This window comes from Phodopus roborovskii, unplaced genomic scaffold (assembly GCF_943737965.1).
Source record: "Phodopus roborovskii unplaced genomic scaffold, PHOROB, whole genome shotgun sequence".
In the NCBI taxonomy this organism is placed as follows: Eukaryota; Metazoa; Chordata; class Mammalia; order Rodentia; family Cricetidae; genus Phodopus; species Phodopus roborovskii.
In genome coordinates this window covers 6952356-6970918 of record NW_026126541.1, presented here as the reverse complement: position 1 = coordinate 6970918, position 18563 = coordinate 6952356, and the positions used below count along the sequence as shown (strand labels likewise).

General features: G+C 37.4%; 1 protein-coding gene across 1 annotated transcript in view; it reads left to right on the top strand.

The window, feature by feature from the left end:
* Shoc2 (SHOC2 leucine rich repeat scaffold protein) overlaps positions 1-18563 on the top strand; it is a 68348-nt gene that overhangs the window by 11639 nt on the left and 38146 nt on the right. The window contains exon 2 of the mRNA XM_051199626.1: positions 13525-14466. Within this exon, the coding sequence (XP_051055583.1) occupies positions 13764-14466 (703 nt within the window). The 5' untranslated portion in view covers positions 13525-13763. The remainder of the gene's footprint in view (positions 1-13524; positions 14467-18563) is intronic.

Genomic DNA, 18563 nt, shown 5'->3' with positions numbered 1-18563 from the left:
GCTTACAAATTAGATCATTTTATGACCTTTGAATAAAGTATATAACTTTGACTTGAAGTATCATATAAACTAAGTTCTTTAATTTATTAAAGTTCTTATAGGCTTTTTTTTTTTTTTTTTTTTTTTGCTCTCCTATAATATACAGTCAGGCTTTCTTCCTAAATTTTATTTGGTTTTCTTTTTTGTCAGTTTTAAAAACCAACATACCCAGCCACTATTGAATTATTTTTGTTGTTGTCTATAAATTGTAAAAGAAGTGTCAACCATTAAAATATATTTAACAGATGTTCAGTAGAAAGATAAAAGTAAAATCACCCTTAATTAATTGAAGGATGACATCACTAACATTGGTTGAGTGTTTTCTTAGACTTAAAGATTAAAAGAATTAACATCCCAGATGGGAAGGCTTACAATGTGCATATAAAACAAGTTATTGATACACTTTTCACACAAAGAATCCTGTAACCAAGTAACCCAATGTGAATGGAGCTCTCATGGTTTGTAGAGAAGGCTCAGTAGTTGAGAGTACTTGTTGCTTTCCCAGAGGACCTACCTCAGTTTTGAGCACACATGTTCGGCAGCTCCCAACCACTATAGTCCAGTTCCAGAGGATCTGATGTCATCTGGCTCTGCAGGCTCCCACACACTCATGACATACACTCATGCAGAAATAAAATTTAAACAATCTAAAGAGAAGTAAAGTGGCCCCAACCTTCAGTTCTGAGAGGAGACCAGGCACATCAAATAATGCATGGACATAGCACAGCAATGTGTGATGTGGGTGGGTCCAAGGCTTCTCAGAGGGGAGCTTCTTTGCAGTGTCAATTGTCACTGAGAAAATTGGGGACCCAGCAAACCCCAGGTATTCTGGTGTTTTTAATGAGGAGTAGGGATCTAGCTTTTTAATATAAAGCTCCCAGAAATTAAGCTGTAGTGATTTCAGGAAAATTAAAACTGTGTTCTGTGTTAAACACAATGTAGCTGATATAAATGAAGAAAGTAATTAGAAACAGCCTATATGTGGGTTGATACAGGAATAAATTGATGTAGTCATCCCACAAGTCAGCAGTAAGAAAGGGTAAAGCATAACTGTGAAATTCTAATGTATCATACATATATAATGTGTATGATAACTAATGTCTATAAATATTCCAGTGCATTATACTATGTCTTATTGTCTTGTTTCCAATGTTTTGCTATTTTTATGCACATAACAGTTAAAAGTTCCTTTTTAATACAGTGACATTAAATGCTGAACTTTTATAATTTGGAAGAATATATTTGTGTCTGAGAATCGGCCTTTATATGGCCTGTGAAATGTGGAGATACACTTTTCTGCATGCTGGTCAGAAAAGAAAACCCAACAACATTGTTTTCAGTAGGGAATTCCTTAAGGGTTCTAAGCAGCTTAGTAGTTTTTGTTAAGTCAACACATGGTTAATGTAAAATATTCAAAAGAAGAAATATAAAATCTCCTACACTGAAACTTCTGCTTAGTTTTGAGTTTAAATCTGAATAAAAAATACTTTATGTGCATTCACTATGTGTACACTGGATGCCCATGGAGGCCTGATGAGGGTATTGGATCCCTTGGAACTGAAGTTACAGACAGATGTGGATGCTGGGAATTGAATCATGTCTTTTGGGAGAGCAATAGGTACTCTTAACCACTGGGCTGTCTTTTTAGTGCCCATTTTGTTTATTCTTTGAGAATTTCATACATGACTACTAAGTATTTAGACCCCCGCCCCTTCTCCAAATCTTCCTGGACTCCCCTGATAACCCTTCCTAACTTCCTGTTTTTATTTTTCAACTTACTGAATGCAATTAGTGATGCCCAAATGTGCATGGGTGTAGGGCAGCATCTACTGGAGATGGGTAATCGCCATGGGCTATACTGCTGAAGAAAATTGACTACCACAGCAGCCATTAGCTGCCAATAGTACCTCCGGTAGGGGTAGGGCTTTCTGGACATTTTCCTGATGCTGGACAGTTGACTGGTTAGGTCTTGTGCAGAGCTTTTCATAGCTGCTGTAACCTGATGAGTATAACATCCTGTGAGGTCCAGATAACAGCTTTGTAGCAGTTCTCTCCAACTTCTGGTTTTTAAAACCTCTCACCCCTTCTGTGGTGTTCCCGAGCCTTGTGAAGGAAGAGGAGGAGGAGAAGGAGGAGGAGTGATTTAGGGCTGAGTACTCTGGTTTTTAAAACCTTTCACCCCTTCTTCTGTGGGGTTCTGAACCTTGTGGAGGAGGAGGAGTGATTTAGGCTTGAGTACTCCACAGTCACTGATTTGTGCTGTTGGCCAGTTGTGAGTCTCTATATATTCACTGCTGTCTGCTGCATAAAAAGCTTCTTAGACGAGGGTGAGAATTGTACTGGTTTGTGTCTAAGGACAACTATTTAGATGGCAGTTTAATACTATTACCCTGAGTAAAATAATAGTAATAGGGCCCATGGTTCTTCAAACCATGGTTCTTGATCAGGTTTATAGTACCAGATAAGAGTTCCCTTTTGTTCAGTGGAATTTAAGCCTAATTTAAAACAACCAACAACAACAATAGCAAACCCCTGTTGGTTACCCCTGTAGCATTCATGCTACTATTGCACCCATGGGCAAATCTTGCGGGCTAGTCATTATTGTAGCTCACAGAATTCACAGCAGGTTATGACTTGGTGGCTTTCTCTCTCAGTAGCCTGCAAAACACATCCCAGCACTGAGGATGCAGGGAAGAATCTTTCAGATCAGTTTGATTTCTCCATTTGTTGTGATCAAAACAAATGGTGTCTTACCATCAAGATTTAGTGAGTAACCAAGAGCAGTGGAAAAGCCTGTATTATTTGGGGAGTCTCTAGGACCTTCCCCTTGTTTAATAACCCCACACCTGGCTTTAGACTTTTTGTTTACTAACCTGTAGCTTCTGGGAAGGGCACTTTCCCTGTGCAGCTCCAATTAACCATATAAATATATATTTATAAGCCATATTTACATATATATTTATGTGTATTTATATGTATATACATACACATATACATACATACATATGGTTTCCTTACATTTTTTTGAACATCCTTATTGTTGTCTCTCCCTTCTTGACCCTTTCCCCATTGCATATCCCTCTCTCTCTCTTTCTCTCTCTCTCTCACATGTGATCTAGTCTGAGATTTTTAAAATGAACATATTAAACTTACCTATATCCTCCTTTAAAACTGATTGAGATGAATTGTAACACGTATAAAGTAGTTAAGCATAAAGATGTAAGCATAATCAATCCCTTTATCTTTCTTTTGCCAGGGATTGTAACATTTACATTGTATTTGGCAGTCACAACTTTTTAATAGTCTTGAGTCCAGTGCTTTCAGCTTGTCTTTTTGCCTGAGCTGTTGCTTGTCTGAAATTTTTTTCAAGGTCAGTTCATAAGAACAGTATTTGAGTTTTACATATTTGCTAGTTTTTAACTGTTGTTTTAATCCTGAATTATAGTTAGTCTTAATCCTGAATTATAGTTAGTCTGGATATAAATTCTTGGGGTACACTTTCTTCCTTAAAGAGTTTGTAGCTGTCTATTGATTTCTATCACTAATTACTCTTTCTTTTTTCTGCTTATAAACTTTAAATGTGTGAATTGTCCTTACTATGGTCTTGACAATGTAGTAGGGATTTTCTCCAGTTTTTTTCCCCCCCCTGAACACCAAGTAGGAATCTTACCATTCAGTTTTGAACACTATCTGAAGTTAGTGTTGGATCCTGTAGATTAAAAGGGCTCCTTGCTAAAAGACTGCCCCCACTGTAAGCAGTAGTCTGGTTACACAGACTTCTAGCCAACTAGCTGTATTTAATTTTTAGATAAATGACTTGCCAAAAAGGTTCATAGAACTTGGGAAGATCTGTTTTTGATTATTGGTTTAGTGTAAAGGATATAGCACAGAGAGAGTCAAATTGAAGAGGTATATTAGGCATTATGGGGAAAACAATGTGGATATTTGATTTCCAGCACCAAACCAGAAATTATGTAAGCCCTGTAGTTTAGAGATTTTTACAGAGGTTTCATTACATAGATACGATTGAATGAGCTGTTGGCCACTGGTTATTAATTAAGCCAGTATTCAACCCCTCTTGTATGTAAGAGGAAAGGGATAGAACTATTTCAGTAGCCTTATCAGGTAATTGAAGGTGTTCTATGATACTTCATCAAAACTTAACAGAAGTAATTTTTTGAAGTTAAATGTAGTGCTTGTAAGACTGTGTCAGTGAACTACCAGCTTTTTATTTAGAAATAATAACATACTCATGGGGCATTACAATATATCACCTGGCTTCTCACAGTGTTGGCATCCTACATAATTATAGTACAATGTCAGTATCAACCCTGGAATTGACATTGGCATAACACTATTAAATTAAGTTATAAAACAGCATGCATTCTTTCATATATTCATTGGTTCTACGTATTTTTACCTCATAAACAGATTCGATTAACTATCGTCACGGTCACGACACAAGACTATGTTTTGATCAGAAGGAAGCCATTCTCCCCTCCCTTGTCCCATCCCTGAGGAGCCACTGCTTTGTGCTCCGTTTCTATAGTTTTATCATGCCAAGGATGTGTGATAAATGGAATTAGAGAGTAGCCACCCTTTTTTGAACTTGATATTTTTTACTAGGCATGATGCTCTTGAGATCCAGGTTGTTACAAACATCAGTAGTTTTTTTTTTTTTTTTTTTTTTTTTTTTAATTTCTCTGTAGGATTCCCTTGTGTAGATGTATCAGGGTTTGTTTTAACTAGTCACTAAAAGACACTTGGATTATTTCCAGTTTTTGCAATCATAACTAATGTTCCTATCAACAGTGGTAGACAATTTTGTGTCAACATATGTTTTAATTTTATAGAACTGAATGGCAAGAACTGCAGTTGTAAGATAGATGGTATGTATAGTACAGTACCACACTATTTTGCCTTCGCACTATAGCATGAGAAATAGATGTTCTCTCCATAAACTCATTAGTATTTTTCTGTGATCTTGTTTGTTAGGTTTCTGCTGGATATGTAATGTGTGTCATTATAATTATCATTTTTATAAACTGTTCTGTGTTGTTATTTTGTATATGATTATGGGTAAATGAGTTACTCTTTCTTCAGAAATACATCAGACTTTACTAAAGTGTACACCCGATTTCCAATTGGTACTCTAATCCCTTGTTCCCACTTTCCTATTGTCCTTTCAATTGTTCTGTCCTTCAGCCTAGCCTGCTCCGTGTAGTCCTTTATCGTTTCTTTTCCCTTTATACTTGGCCTTCTTAATTCTCTTAGTTAATTTAGGAATAAAATATAGATTACCAAATATGATTGGAGAAGAATCTTTTTTTTTTTTTTTTTTTTTTTTTGAGGTTGTTGTTGTTATTCTAAGTTGATAGCTTAACTTCTTAGAGTCTAAATTATTTGCTTTTGGTCCATGCCTTTATCTGTTCCTTTTTATTTTTATTTTATTTTTTTTCCTTCAAAAGCTCTTGTCAACAAATAAATTTGATTCTGCCCTTCCAAACTATGCATAACTGGAGATAACGATACTTCAGCTGCTTTTCTTATCTTCAAATAAATAAGCTTTCTTTGAGTCCATTCTAATCTGCTTGAAAAGAAAAACAGCTGACCCTTTTCTCTAAGGCTCAGGTTAGAACTGTTTGTGTGCTCTTTTCACGATTCCTTCCCAGTACACGCAGCTGAACTGACAGCTTTAAGGGTTCCTAGTGAGTGTACATTGTGTAGGGGAGGGGACAGACACTCTGCAGCATAGTGCATGTATAGAGACCAGAAAACCCCGTTGGTGGGTTCTTTCCTTACACGTCTGTCTACGTGTGTTGCCATGGTAACTGCCTTTACTCACCGATACCCTTCTCAGCTCGCTTTCTCCTATACTACTTCTTTGACAATATTTTTACTTGGTCCGTGTGTATTACTGTTTCTTTATGAGCCCTTCTTCATTTATCCATCCCAGAATGTTTACCTTCCCAACAAGTACCTTTATACATACTCTATGTATGTATATACTTTTCTTACTTTATTAACACACTGTGCACATACATCCCTGCTCTCACCCCTTTTCCAGGCACACTAGCCCTTCTCTTCCCAGCACCAAGACCCCATCATACTTCAATGCTTAAATTGGTTTTGAGAAGTTCATGCATGACTGCTCTGTTTATGTAATGTCCACCCCACTCTCCCCCCATTCCAGTTCTTCCTATGTACTAAAGACTGGTACATCTGGGTCATATGGTAGATCTGTTTTCAGCTTTTCTCTTCAGTAGTTTCAGAGTTTCAGGTTTCACAGTGAGGTCTTTGACCCACTTGGAATCGATTATTGTGCAGGATGCTAGATAAGGTTCTCAGTTTAGTCTTCTACATGTGAGCATAGAATCTCATCACCATTCCTTCACTGTTTGTTGAAGATGCTGTCTTCGGTGTATATTTTTGGCATCTTTTCCAATTATGAGATATGTAGTCACTTTTGGGTTTTCTATTTTATTCCATTGACCCACATGTCTGTATTTGAGCCAGTACCATGCTGTTTTTATTATTATAGTTTGGAGTCTGGTGTAGGAATCCCTCTAGCATTCCTTGTCCTCTGTGCTTTGGCTATTTAAGGTCTTTGTGACTGTAAATTTTAGGGTTTCTCTTTTTCTATTTTGTGAAGAGTGTCATTCATATTTTTTGTTGGATTTTTATTTCTACAGTTTCTATGGATGTATGAGCATATGAGGTCTTTCCATCTTCTGGTGTCTTCCTGTTTCTTTCTTCAAGACACTGAAGAAGTCTTTCACCTTCCTAGTTAGGTGTACTCACAGTATTGTTAAATGGGAGCGTTTTCTCCCCAAGTTGCTTTTGGTTGTGGTGTTTGATCACAGCAATACTAACTCTGTCTAGGACGCTATTGTATCCTGTTCTGTGACTTGAAAAGTGTTAGTCTCCTTTGTTTGTTCTGTGATAGGGTCTCTACATAGTTGTTTCTCTCTAGAATATATAATATATATAATTCAAGAAGTTCAAAAGCAGTTGAGGCTCACAGGTAAAATGGAATTGGGTTATAGGTGATTATTATAGAGTTTTTTTTTTTAAATCTAGGTGGCATTTGAAGTTTATATTACATGCAGAAGAGTTCTTGTGTGCATATTCTGTCCACTAAATTCCTAAACATTGGTACAACCCTAAGTGAATTAATGAAATTGATTGTTCCCTTACTATGTTTGGCATGGGCTATTGAAGTGTTTTTGAAATGCGGACCTGCACTAGAATTATCTGGAGAACTCATTTGGTTAGCATTCTTATGTTAAGTCCTAGGATTGCTAAGACCTCCAAATGGTGATGGGACATTTTATTTGAGAATTTATTATTGGATTTTTGTTTTCTCTTTGACTGTTTTGCTGCATGGAAAATATCTGATTTATAAAACTGTATCAGATATAAATCTAAAGATCTGCCTGTGATTATACCGTCTTCCCTTTAGAAATATATATTTTCTTCATATTTACCCATGTTATTCTCCTAGAATATTCTTAGATCATAGTGTCTGCAAGATAAAGTCCAAATTATGAAACTTGTATAACAAGTTTTTCAAGATTTGACAACCTCTACTTGCAGTCACATCGCGCATGGCCCCACTGCAGTCATGGGAAACCTACTTAGATTGTGTAGCTCTTTCGTGGTTTCTCTTGTGCTCAGCAAGCTGATGCCAACAGCAGGGTCCTATTGAACTTGGAACCTCACCTTGCTCATCACACTTCCAGTTCCTCTGTTGTTACAGTTTTGTAGCTTGTCTTCTTCCATCCTTACTCAAAATCACTGAAAGTAAGGGTTTTATCATTTCTAGTAAGCCCCAAATACTCATAGGTATGTCCTAAACAGCTCATGAGTGAGTAGATGGTGGAAGAGTGATAGGTTTGTACTATAGTTTTACGTTTTTTCCCTGGCATTAGGTTGATATATGATTGATCATTTTTTTTTTTTTTTAACAAGAGAAAGTATATGGACTGATTATTCTTGCTTTTTAAAATTTTTTAGTGTACAAAAATGGATTTCACTGATATTTTCATACAAAAATATCATCGCACTTTGTTCATATTTTCCTTTCTGCTACCCTTCCTTCTTTTCTTGATCAATTACTATGGGGGTGGGCAGTGTCTAGATAAGGTGTGACTAGGTACTTCTGGCTGTCCTAGGACTCACTGTGTATATCAGGTTGACCTTGTATTCATACTCACTGAGATCTGCCTGCTTCTGCCTCCCACAGGCATGCTGGGATTAAAGTCCTGTGCCACTAAGCCTGGCTTAGGATTTTGACAGCTTTTAATATAAAACAAAATGATTTACATTTTAATAGACCAACACATTTTATATTTATATATGTATATATATGAACTTAATTGTAAATAATGCTGGTTATAAATAATGCTAGATATAATCAGTCATCTCATTGAAGGTTAGTTAATAAAGTATGCATGAGGCAGTCTGGAAGAATGAATTCAGCTCTGCGTGACTTGGTGAGAGCTTAGAGTAATAGAGGTTTCTTTAAATATCTTATTGCTTGGGGGTCTTGCTATTAGAAATTGGAAGGAGTTTGTCTCACCTACTGCTTTGATCCTCGTGTGTTTCTGGTTTTGACCTGCGGGAAGGGAGTGTGTTTCCGCTTTCGACTTTCTTACCTTTTCCTCTCACTAATCTTTCCTGTTTGTGAGCAAAAGGTGAAGCCAGGCGTTTCTTAAGCTTACTTTAGTCATAGCAAGGAAAATTTTCTTTATTGATTTTCTTGTGTTGCTAGTGACTTTCTAATATTTATTTTCATTTTTTAACTTAGCAATCAGCTGTTACAGAATTTGAGGATCCCTAACTTTCACTTCCCTAATGCTGCAAACTGCATTTTTCGGCTTTGTTTGTCTATCACTTGCTGTGCAGAACAGATCTTTATAAAGATCTGCCAGGAAGGTTTTAGAGGTTTTGACTAGGGATGCTCAAATGTGAAAGTTCATGCAAATTTTCCAAAATTCAGAAAATCCGAAAGTTTAAACCATTGCTGGTTCCAATCATTTTCAGTAAGGTCTGCTGTGCTAACCCTGTACAATATACTCATGGTTACCCTGTTAGAAAATAAAGTTTAATGTTGGTAGAAGCAACAAAGAGAAAAATGATTTTGAATAAAAATTGAAAATTGAGGCATGGATCCACTTTAAGCAAGTGGGAATGAACCAGGAGTGAAATGAGTAAAATTCAAGTTTAATATGTATGTCATTACACTATTTGGAGAGAAGTGCTTTGAGGTAAAGGAGAGGAGGGATGCCTTGGTATAAAACATTATAATTTCATATTTGATGTTTACTTTAATAGAAGTTTGTAACAACTTTGGGGGCTGGGAATGTAGTAGTTCAATGGTGGAGTTTCTAGCACGTATGAAACCTTCTAGGTTTGGTCCCTGCTGCCACACAAAGATAAACCAAAAGGTACCAGTGTTTTTTAAATAGAATGCTGCAATAGTGGCTTAGAAATACCGTGTGGGATAAGAACAGGTTGCAGTGAGAACTAGAGGTAGGCATATCAGAGTAATGTAACACGAGTTTCACTTAAAAGTTTCTCTTAAAGAAAAGGCACTTCCCAAAGTGAGTCTGATAATTCACATTCAGTGTCTGTATTTACGTCAGTCATTTTCTTTTACATTTATTTATTTATTTATTTATTTTTAATTTATTATTTTACATGTTGATCCCAGTTCCCTCTCCGTTCCTCCCTCCCTCCTTCCCTCCCTTTTACCCTCTCTGCCCTCTCACATGCACTCTAACCACCCTCCCCTCCCATCTCCCCATCCCAATTCCATATGTAGCACAATGCCATCCAGTTGGGGTCATGTAGATGTGACAGGTCATGTGAAGTAGGGACTAGGGCTTCTCTCCTGTCTCTAGGTTAAGGCAGTATCCCTCCATGGGGGATGTGTTAGCAAGGTCCTTTTGTGCACCAGGGATACATCCTGGCTCCACTGTCTGAGGTCCCTTAGACTGCTCAGTCCTTCTGGCTGAGACCCATATTCAGGGGGGCAGATGATTATTTCTTGGAGGAGATTTTGTAGTTAATGTTTTGAACTTTGAGATATTATGAGTGGGAGCCATATATTCTCATTTGGATGCTTCTCGTAATTCATCGGCACATCTATGGTTGACAGTTTCCTCTTTTGGAAAGTTTAAAACTGTGCTTTCAATTTCTTTTAAATTTAGAATTATTCAGATGTAATTTCTCTTGAGTTTTGATATATGTGATTTCCAAGGGTTTAGCACATTTTTATTTGTTGTTGAGCATCATCACAGAGTTGTCTTCAGGGCTCTGTTGTCTCTGTACTGTGGGTCCTAAGTGAAATCCCTCATTTGTCTGGTTTTAATCTTTGTCAGAGTTGATGGGTGTTTATCAGTTTTGTGAATTTTAAAAAAATTAATTTCTGCTTCATTTAGTTTTGATTTTTATGGGTTTCTTCTTGTCTGTTTCTTTTTACTTTCTTTGGATTTCTTTTTCTTTTCCCAGGGATCTGGATGTGGGAATTTAAATTACTGGGATTATATAGTCTAATATCATCATTCAAGGATGTGTATATCCCACTAAGCTGCTGCTTACATCCTATAGATTTTGAAATATTTTCATTTTTACTCTGCTCAATGAATAGTTTTCCTTATTAGCTTCCTTTTTGACCCATGGATTATTTAGCAGTATGTTCATTTTCATATGTTTGAAGAATTTTATTATCTTTCTCTACTTCTTTTTAGTCTTATTTTTCATGGTCAGAGAACATGCATTGTATGATTTCAATTCTTTAGAATTTAAAATTTCTTTATGTTTTAAGATATAGTCTGTTTCGGTATATATTGCATGGACCCTTGAAATACATGTGCATTTTACTTTTATTTTGTATTCACTTAGTTTCTGTTAGATTTATTTTAGTTATTCTGTGGTTGAGGTAGATATGTAGGTAGGGGTGTGTGTGTGTGTGTGTGTGTGTGTGTGTATGTGTTGTGTGTTGTAGGAGTGCATATGGCCTACTGGCTTTTAAAATATATTGTGATCTTTATAGTTTTCATACTGACTAATTTTTTATTGTTGTCTTTAAACAACATTTCCCTATATGTAGTTCAGGCTGACTTTGAACTTATGTCCTCTTGCCTTGGCCTCTCTAGTGCTGGCATAACAGGTATATGTCACCACATTGGGTGCAATGATAGATTCCCCCTTTTTATTAACTTTTATTTATTGTAGAAAAGAAGGGATTTTATTATGAGATTCTCATATAGATAAGTAATGTTCTTCAATCCTATTTGCCCTCTTTACCCCCATCTATTCCTGCTGGCCCTCTTCTTAAGGTGCAGTTTTTAAAAAAATCATTTTTAATAACACCCAGGAACAAGTGTCAATATCCTGTAAATAGTTCATCTCAGTGCTATAATATCTAAGCCAACTGCCTTTAGTGGTTGTTGTTTGTTTGTTTTTGGCTACCTGGGATATTTTTCTGTTCTTGGAGATAGATTATTTTTTTCACACATAATATGTCCTGGTAATAGTTTTCCCTCCCTCTATTCCTCCCATTTTCCCCTCACCTCCCCTTTCTGTTTGGATCCATTCCCTTTCTGCCTCTCATTAGAAAACAAACATGTTTCTAAAGGATAACAATAAAATACAAGATAAAACAAAAACTAACATTGAAATTGGACAAAACAAACACACAGAAGGAAAAAACTCCAAGAGAAGGTCCATTGGTTCACACCCTCAGGAGTCCTAAGAATGCATTTTAGTATTGGGAATGCTTCCTTTTTCCTGTCCTTGTAGCCTTTCTCTCTGTTACAGATTAGAAGCATTTTACTTTGTAATATAATGTGACTAGAGTGTAAGAACAAAAAAGCACATTTACTTTAATCCATTTTGTATAAAAAGGTAGTTATTGAAAGAAATGATTTAAAGTCTTAAACTGATTTGGACTGAAGTTGGCAAGCTGTGGACCAGTGGTTGTATCTAATCTTAGTATGTTTTAAAAATTAAATTAAAAATTTATTGAAGTACAACTTCCATTGCTGCTTTTTACACTACTGTAACAGGCTTGGATACCTCTAACAGACAAGAAAGTCTCATAAGCCTAAATTATTTCATTTCTAGCCTTTTACAGGGCAAATGTGTTGACACCCTGTACAGTTTGGATCTTAAATGGTCCACAGATGCTTCCCCAGTGAACACCTGGTCCTCAGATGATTGGGCTGATGGAACTGAGTGCGAGGGACTAGTGGAAGAAATTTAGGTCAGTGACGGTATGTCCTTGAAGGGGTTTTGTTCCCTTTACTTCCCAAACACCATGATCTGAACAGCCCTGTTCTGTTCTGTACATCAGAAAAACATTGTTTTTCCAGAAAATGGGTATAATGACATTTATTAAGCGCAAACAGATAAATAATATCTATATCCCCTGGCTATTTTTATCTCCAATTATTTACTGTTACATGAATTTAAGTAGGTGTTCTTCATGTTTTAAAGTAGTATGAACTAATGGGATTTAGGTTTTTTTCTCATTTGCTAGCAAATGATGATATATTTATTTAATTGCAGCACCAAATTTACCAGTGTATTCTTATATTCTGCAATTTCAAGTTGATGTCATATGTTCCAGAGTGTCTATGCACATGGATGCTAAGCTATCTCTCCAGCCCCTTTATACCTAAATGACTATTGTGCCATCAATCTTACATTTTCAGTTTCTAAAATACAGATTTCAATGGAGATTACTGTTCGTCACTGTTTTCCAAAGGTAGCCCTTTTGTCTCCATACATCAGAATCAACTGACATGCTTATTTTAACTCTTTCTCCTGAACTATGTGCCCCTTTCCTTTACAAATCTCACTTTGTTCTGTGCTTGTTCTTTGCTGCTCCTTTGTCTGTGGCAGCTTTGATGTGTTCCCTGTGTAGGTAAAGCAGAGTCAGTGTATTTGTTAAATGCGAACTGTGGATACACACTACCTAATTTGAATTCTTGATTCTATCACTACTCCAAAGATTAAAGAGCCAGTTAGTTAAAATTCTAAAAATAAAAGGTATTTCTGTGCTTCTATGACTGTTTACTTGGGGAAAACCATTTATTCCTAATGACTGTTACAATCTCATAGGAAAAGGTTAAAAAAAAAAAAAAAAGTGAATCCAATTTAACTATGATACAAATTTTTGAGACCTCTGAATTATGCCAAATAACAATAGCTAATAATTAAGTGCTTCTACATACAAGCACTGTTCCAAGGACTTTAAAATACTTGTTCAACTAATATATGTAAGTTCTGTGGATGGAAGTCTTGTGTATTCTACTTGCCTTTGAGGTTTGCAGTGGGATGTTTCCTGATAGAGGGGACTTGAATAATGTATAATCCATAAGGAAACTGACAAATTCCCCAGTGTTGCTTGGAGAGACTTTGCGTATTGTAAATTATAACCTAAGGTAATGTACTGCTGTCTGTATTGTATTTCAGAAATTTTAATGAATCACTGACTGATCAACACCATTTTACCAGTTGGAACGAGTTATCAGAAATGGGCATAGTGCTTTTAGAGCCAACATGTAACTAACAGATGGATGCAACTCCAAGCTGATTGCTTCTTCATGCCAACACTCTTTTGACTGTATAGGATCTTTGTCTCTTCATCTTTGATCTGGATTGCTGGCAAATAAAAGGAGTTCATGTAGTGTTTTGTTCAAGCTTGAGTCACCATGAGCAGTAGTTTAGGCAAAGAAAAAGACTCTAAAGAGAAAGATCCCAAAGTGCCATCTGCCAAGGAAAGAGAAAAAGAGGCAAAAGCCTCTGGAGGCTTTGGGAAAGAAAGCAAAGACAAAGAACCTAAAACCAAAGGGAAAGATGCCAAAGATGGAAAGAAGGATTCCAGTGCTGCCCAACCAGGGGTGGCTTTTTCAGTCGACAATACGATCAAACGGCCAAATCCAGCACCTGGGACTAGAAAAAAGTCCAGCAATGCAGAGGTGATCAAGGAGCTTAACAAATGCCGGGAGGAGAACTCAATGCGCTTGGACTTATCCAAGAGGTCTATACATATACTGCCACCATCAATTAAAGAGTTGACTCAACTAACAGAACTTTATTTATACAGTAACAAATTGCAGTCCCTGCCAGCAGAGGTGGGCTGTCTAGTAAATCTCATGACACTGGCTCTCAGTGAGAATTCACTCACTAGTTTGCCTGACTCTCTTGATAACTTGAAGAAGCTGCGGATGCTTGATTTACGGCATAATAAACTGAGAGAAATCCCTCCAGTGGTGTATAGGCTAGACTCTCTCACCACTCTGTACCTTCGCTTTAATCGTATAACTACTGTGGAGAAGGACATCAAAAACCTGCCGAAGCTCAGCATGCTCAGCATCCGCGAGAACAAAATCAAACAGCTTCCTGCGGAAATCGGTGAGAGCGCCCGTGTTATCTGTAATGTTTGTTAGCTAAGTCATTGTGTTAGTGATTTCCGTATTAGAAATTTCTCAACAGTCTGAAAACATCTTATTTCTATATTATTTACAGTGTTAGTAGATATATATTATGTATTAGTAATATAACTTGAGATTATTTTATTGACATAAGTGAGTTACAAAACAAATATGATTAGACCTTCCTTAGATAACTGAATCTGCTTTTTCATTGCAGAAAAATGAATTTAAAAGAGGTTTGCCTAATTTTTAAGTTGTTACCTTAATACCTGTTTTTAAAGTATCTTTATAGTTATATTTTATATTGATTATATTGTCTCAACTTTCCTAATCTTACTTTCTCTTTGTCTGAAAAAGATTCATTCAGATTCATACTGCTTTCCACCTGATTACCACAGACAGTTGTCTCATTATGGTCTTGTGAAAGAACACTGGCATAGGAATTTAGGTTATTCCTCTATTTTTGAAAGTACTTCCATGTTCATTAAACATAAAGAGTGGCAGCTGGGCACAGCGGTGTGCGGCAGCAGGAAGCCAGTTCCAGGAGGATTACCGGAGCCCAAGGTCTGGGTCCTGTGCGTCAACTACAACAACAACAACAACAATACCACCACCCAGGACAGTACAGAAAGGCAGGAGAGAGACCTGCAATGTCGATTCATGCAATGCTGCTACCAGTTTGATAGATGTGTTCCAGTCTTAGTAAACTAAGTTAATACTCAAACAAAGGAAAAACTTTGAAAGAATGATATAGAAGGATAGGATAAAGGAACATAGATTTGTAAGATGAAATCAACTTGATCCTTTTGAAATAAATTTTAGATTCATTAGCAGCTTTTGAGAAATTTATAAAGATAAATTCTTTGAGCATGTTTGATAAGAGTTTTAGAATCAAAATAAAATAATGGATTTGGGAACTTCAGAGAAGTTTTTAATTTTGTTATAGGCAGCCTGAATAACCAAAGATGAGTTCAATGTTTTGTTGACTGAAGAATTGGCTTATAGTAGATGATAAGGGAACTTTCTGACTTTTAGGTTCTGCACCTCTCAGGGATACAGTGTTTTGTATTTAACTTTAAAAATATTAGTTAAAATTCAGGCATGTTCTATTATATTTGCTCTACACACTTAAAAATTAACTTTGTCTTAAGTGAGTTCCCGTCCTAATGAGAGAAGTGTCTTTGTACAGTGAGAGCATTGATGCTTCTTGTCAGGGTTCTGTTGCTGTGCAGGGACTGAGACCATAGCATCTGACAAGCGTTCCCTGGGGCTGGCTTACAGTGTCAGCATTAGTTCATCACCCTCATGGCTGGGGGCATGGCAGCGTCAGGCACATGTGCTTGCTCGCTCGCAGAGTTCTACTTCTGCACCCTAAGCCCACCTCCAGTGACACATTTTCCCAGCAAAGCCACACCCCCTAATCCGTTCAAATAGTGCCGCTCCCTGGCGAGCGAGCATTAAAGTCTTGTGGGCCTCTGGGAGCCACTCTTCCTGAAACTACCACTGGAGCCTACAGAGAACCATGATTGCCCAGGGTGTAGAAAATCAGCCACTTCCATGGACCCAGCTGTAAACAAACCGCTCTTGCTCTTCTCAGGCTCAGCAAAAGTGGGGGCAGAAAGTCTGTAAGAACCAGAAGATAGGGTGAAGGCTACAAAAAGCCATTCCCTACATTGGATACAGCTGTTGTAACTCACGTCAACTGCAGTTTCCTACACTGGGCCACACAAGGCCAGTACTGTCAACAGTTAGTCAAAGAAGCAGCTAGGGTTCACTTGGCTGAAATAGATTCTGGGAAAGGAGGAACCACTGTCTTTAGTTGTGTACTCTCCGCTGCATCCACCAGGCTCCAGTGGACAGCTCTGTAACTGGAGGCTTCTCTTCCACTCGGCAATTCCTGAATAACCACCCAGAGACTTAATATTAATTATAAATGTTTGGCTGATGGCTCAGGCTTATTACTGGCTAGCTCTTACTTATAAATGAACCCATTTCTATTAATCTGTGTATCGCCATTTGGCCCATGGCTTACTGGTGATGCTTGGACATCTTTCTCTGGCAGCTACAGCCATCTCCCAACAGTGCCTTCTTTCTCCTTGTATCTCTGCTTGGATTTCCTGCCTAGGTATATTCTGTCCTGCCATAGGCCAAAGCATCTTTATTCATAACCAATGAAAGTAACATGTATTCTCAGCAATCAGAAGGACATCCCACATTACAGCTTCAAACTCATGGTCACACCGATGACCCTGGTTAGTCTTTGTGGGTCACAGAGTGAATGGGCAAAGTTGCATGAGAGAGACTTGTGGGAAAGGAGAGGATGGACAGGTTGGTAAGGACATGAGGATAAGAGCAGTCAGTATCCAAAGGGTACATGTATGAAACTAAAATACCATAATAAAGAAGAAAATAAATAAAAAAAGTTACATTTAGAAAATCCAATATTTATGTTTTAAGAAGTAATGTGCATACATGATATGACTCATTCCTGAGTTATTAAAATAGTCTCAAAAAAATAACTGGGTGGAAATGCTTCATTCCATGCCTCCTATAGGGAAGTAGCTGTTGAGTGACTTGATTTAGTACAAGCTTCAGTCAAAATTTAATTTGTGCATATAGTTGCTTGTCAACAGAAGTTTAGGCTGTTGGAAAAAGAAATGCTGATTTTTTTTTTTTTTCTGTAGAAGTACAAAGCATTCTTTATATGTAGCCTCATTGTTTGGTGTTTGCGTTATACACGGTCCCAAAGTGTAATTAATTCACAGGTTTTCTTCCTTAGGACTTGCTTCCATAGCATTGCTGTGAAATACCTGGGACTGAAGAAATACGTTTTTTTCTGGTCATGGCACTGTACATCTGTACGCTCAGCAGTTAGGAGGCATTGCCCATTGGAGGCTGAGGCCAGCCGGGGCCACATAGTCTCAAAACCAAGCAGAAGGAGGATGTTATATAGGAATGAAAAGCTGGGGGGAGGGGGACAGCACATGATGGTTGAGGAGAGAAGATGTGGGAGGAGCCACCCCTGCAGCTGAAGGTCAGCATTCGCTGGTGTGCTTATAGGCACCAGCCAGCCATTGTCCTGAGCGACTCTTGGATTGGACACATTTCTCATTTTTACTCTTGAAATGGGCTCTTTATTGTACAAAAAGCAGTCAAGAAGAACTGTTTCCAGGGAGAAACAGGAAATAGGAAATGATTATTCCCTTAGGTTTTCTCGTTAGTTCCTCTAAGTTCCCAGTTAAAGACATGGTTTTGAACAGTGTCTTACTGGAGCTATATTAAAGGGAAGTCATGGTTAGGGTTAGTTCAGGATGCTCTGGACAATGAAGGGTTACAGAATTTTACTTTTTTTAGGAAGGCCGAGATTATTATGCTTTGAAACAGAGATAAACCCCATTTTTCTCTTATGAATTCTATTCTCTCATTGAATATGTCTGGTTTAGAATTTTTTAAAGAAATTTATTAAATTACAGTTTTCAGAAGTATTTGTTCTCTATAAAAACAGCTGAGTTAGAATATTTATAAAAGTATTTTTCTGTATTATAGCCAGTAAAATACTACATATATATAGTATACAATTTCGTATATCGATTGTCTAAAGAACTTTTTTTTTTTTTTTTTTTTTTTGCTAGTGGAATGATCTAATTGTTAAAAAGAGTATGCCTTTTGAAGACCATGATCATTTCTTCCCATCTAAGACAGCTCCCACAGGGCAGGGGGGGGATGTTCATCGGTGAGTACTCACATAAAAAGCATGGTGGCACTGGGGAGGCAAGGATGTGCAGAGATGCCTCGGCCCAGTGACAAGCAGCCTATCCTCACAAGTGAGCCTTTGGTCCCAGGGAGAAACCCTGTCTGACAGGCAAGGTGGGTGGCACCTGAGGAGAAAGGACACCCACAGTTTTCTTCTGGCCTCCATTCCCCTGAAACAAAACAAAACAACAGCTTTCACAAGGGTATGTGAGAAGAAAATGAAGTCAGTGATGTTATTTTACCTGTTTGACATACATTTATTGAAAACAAAAGTCAATTCATAGCACTTGATGGTGTTACAGTTTATCCAAGTCATGTGGTGTG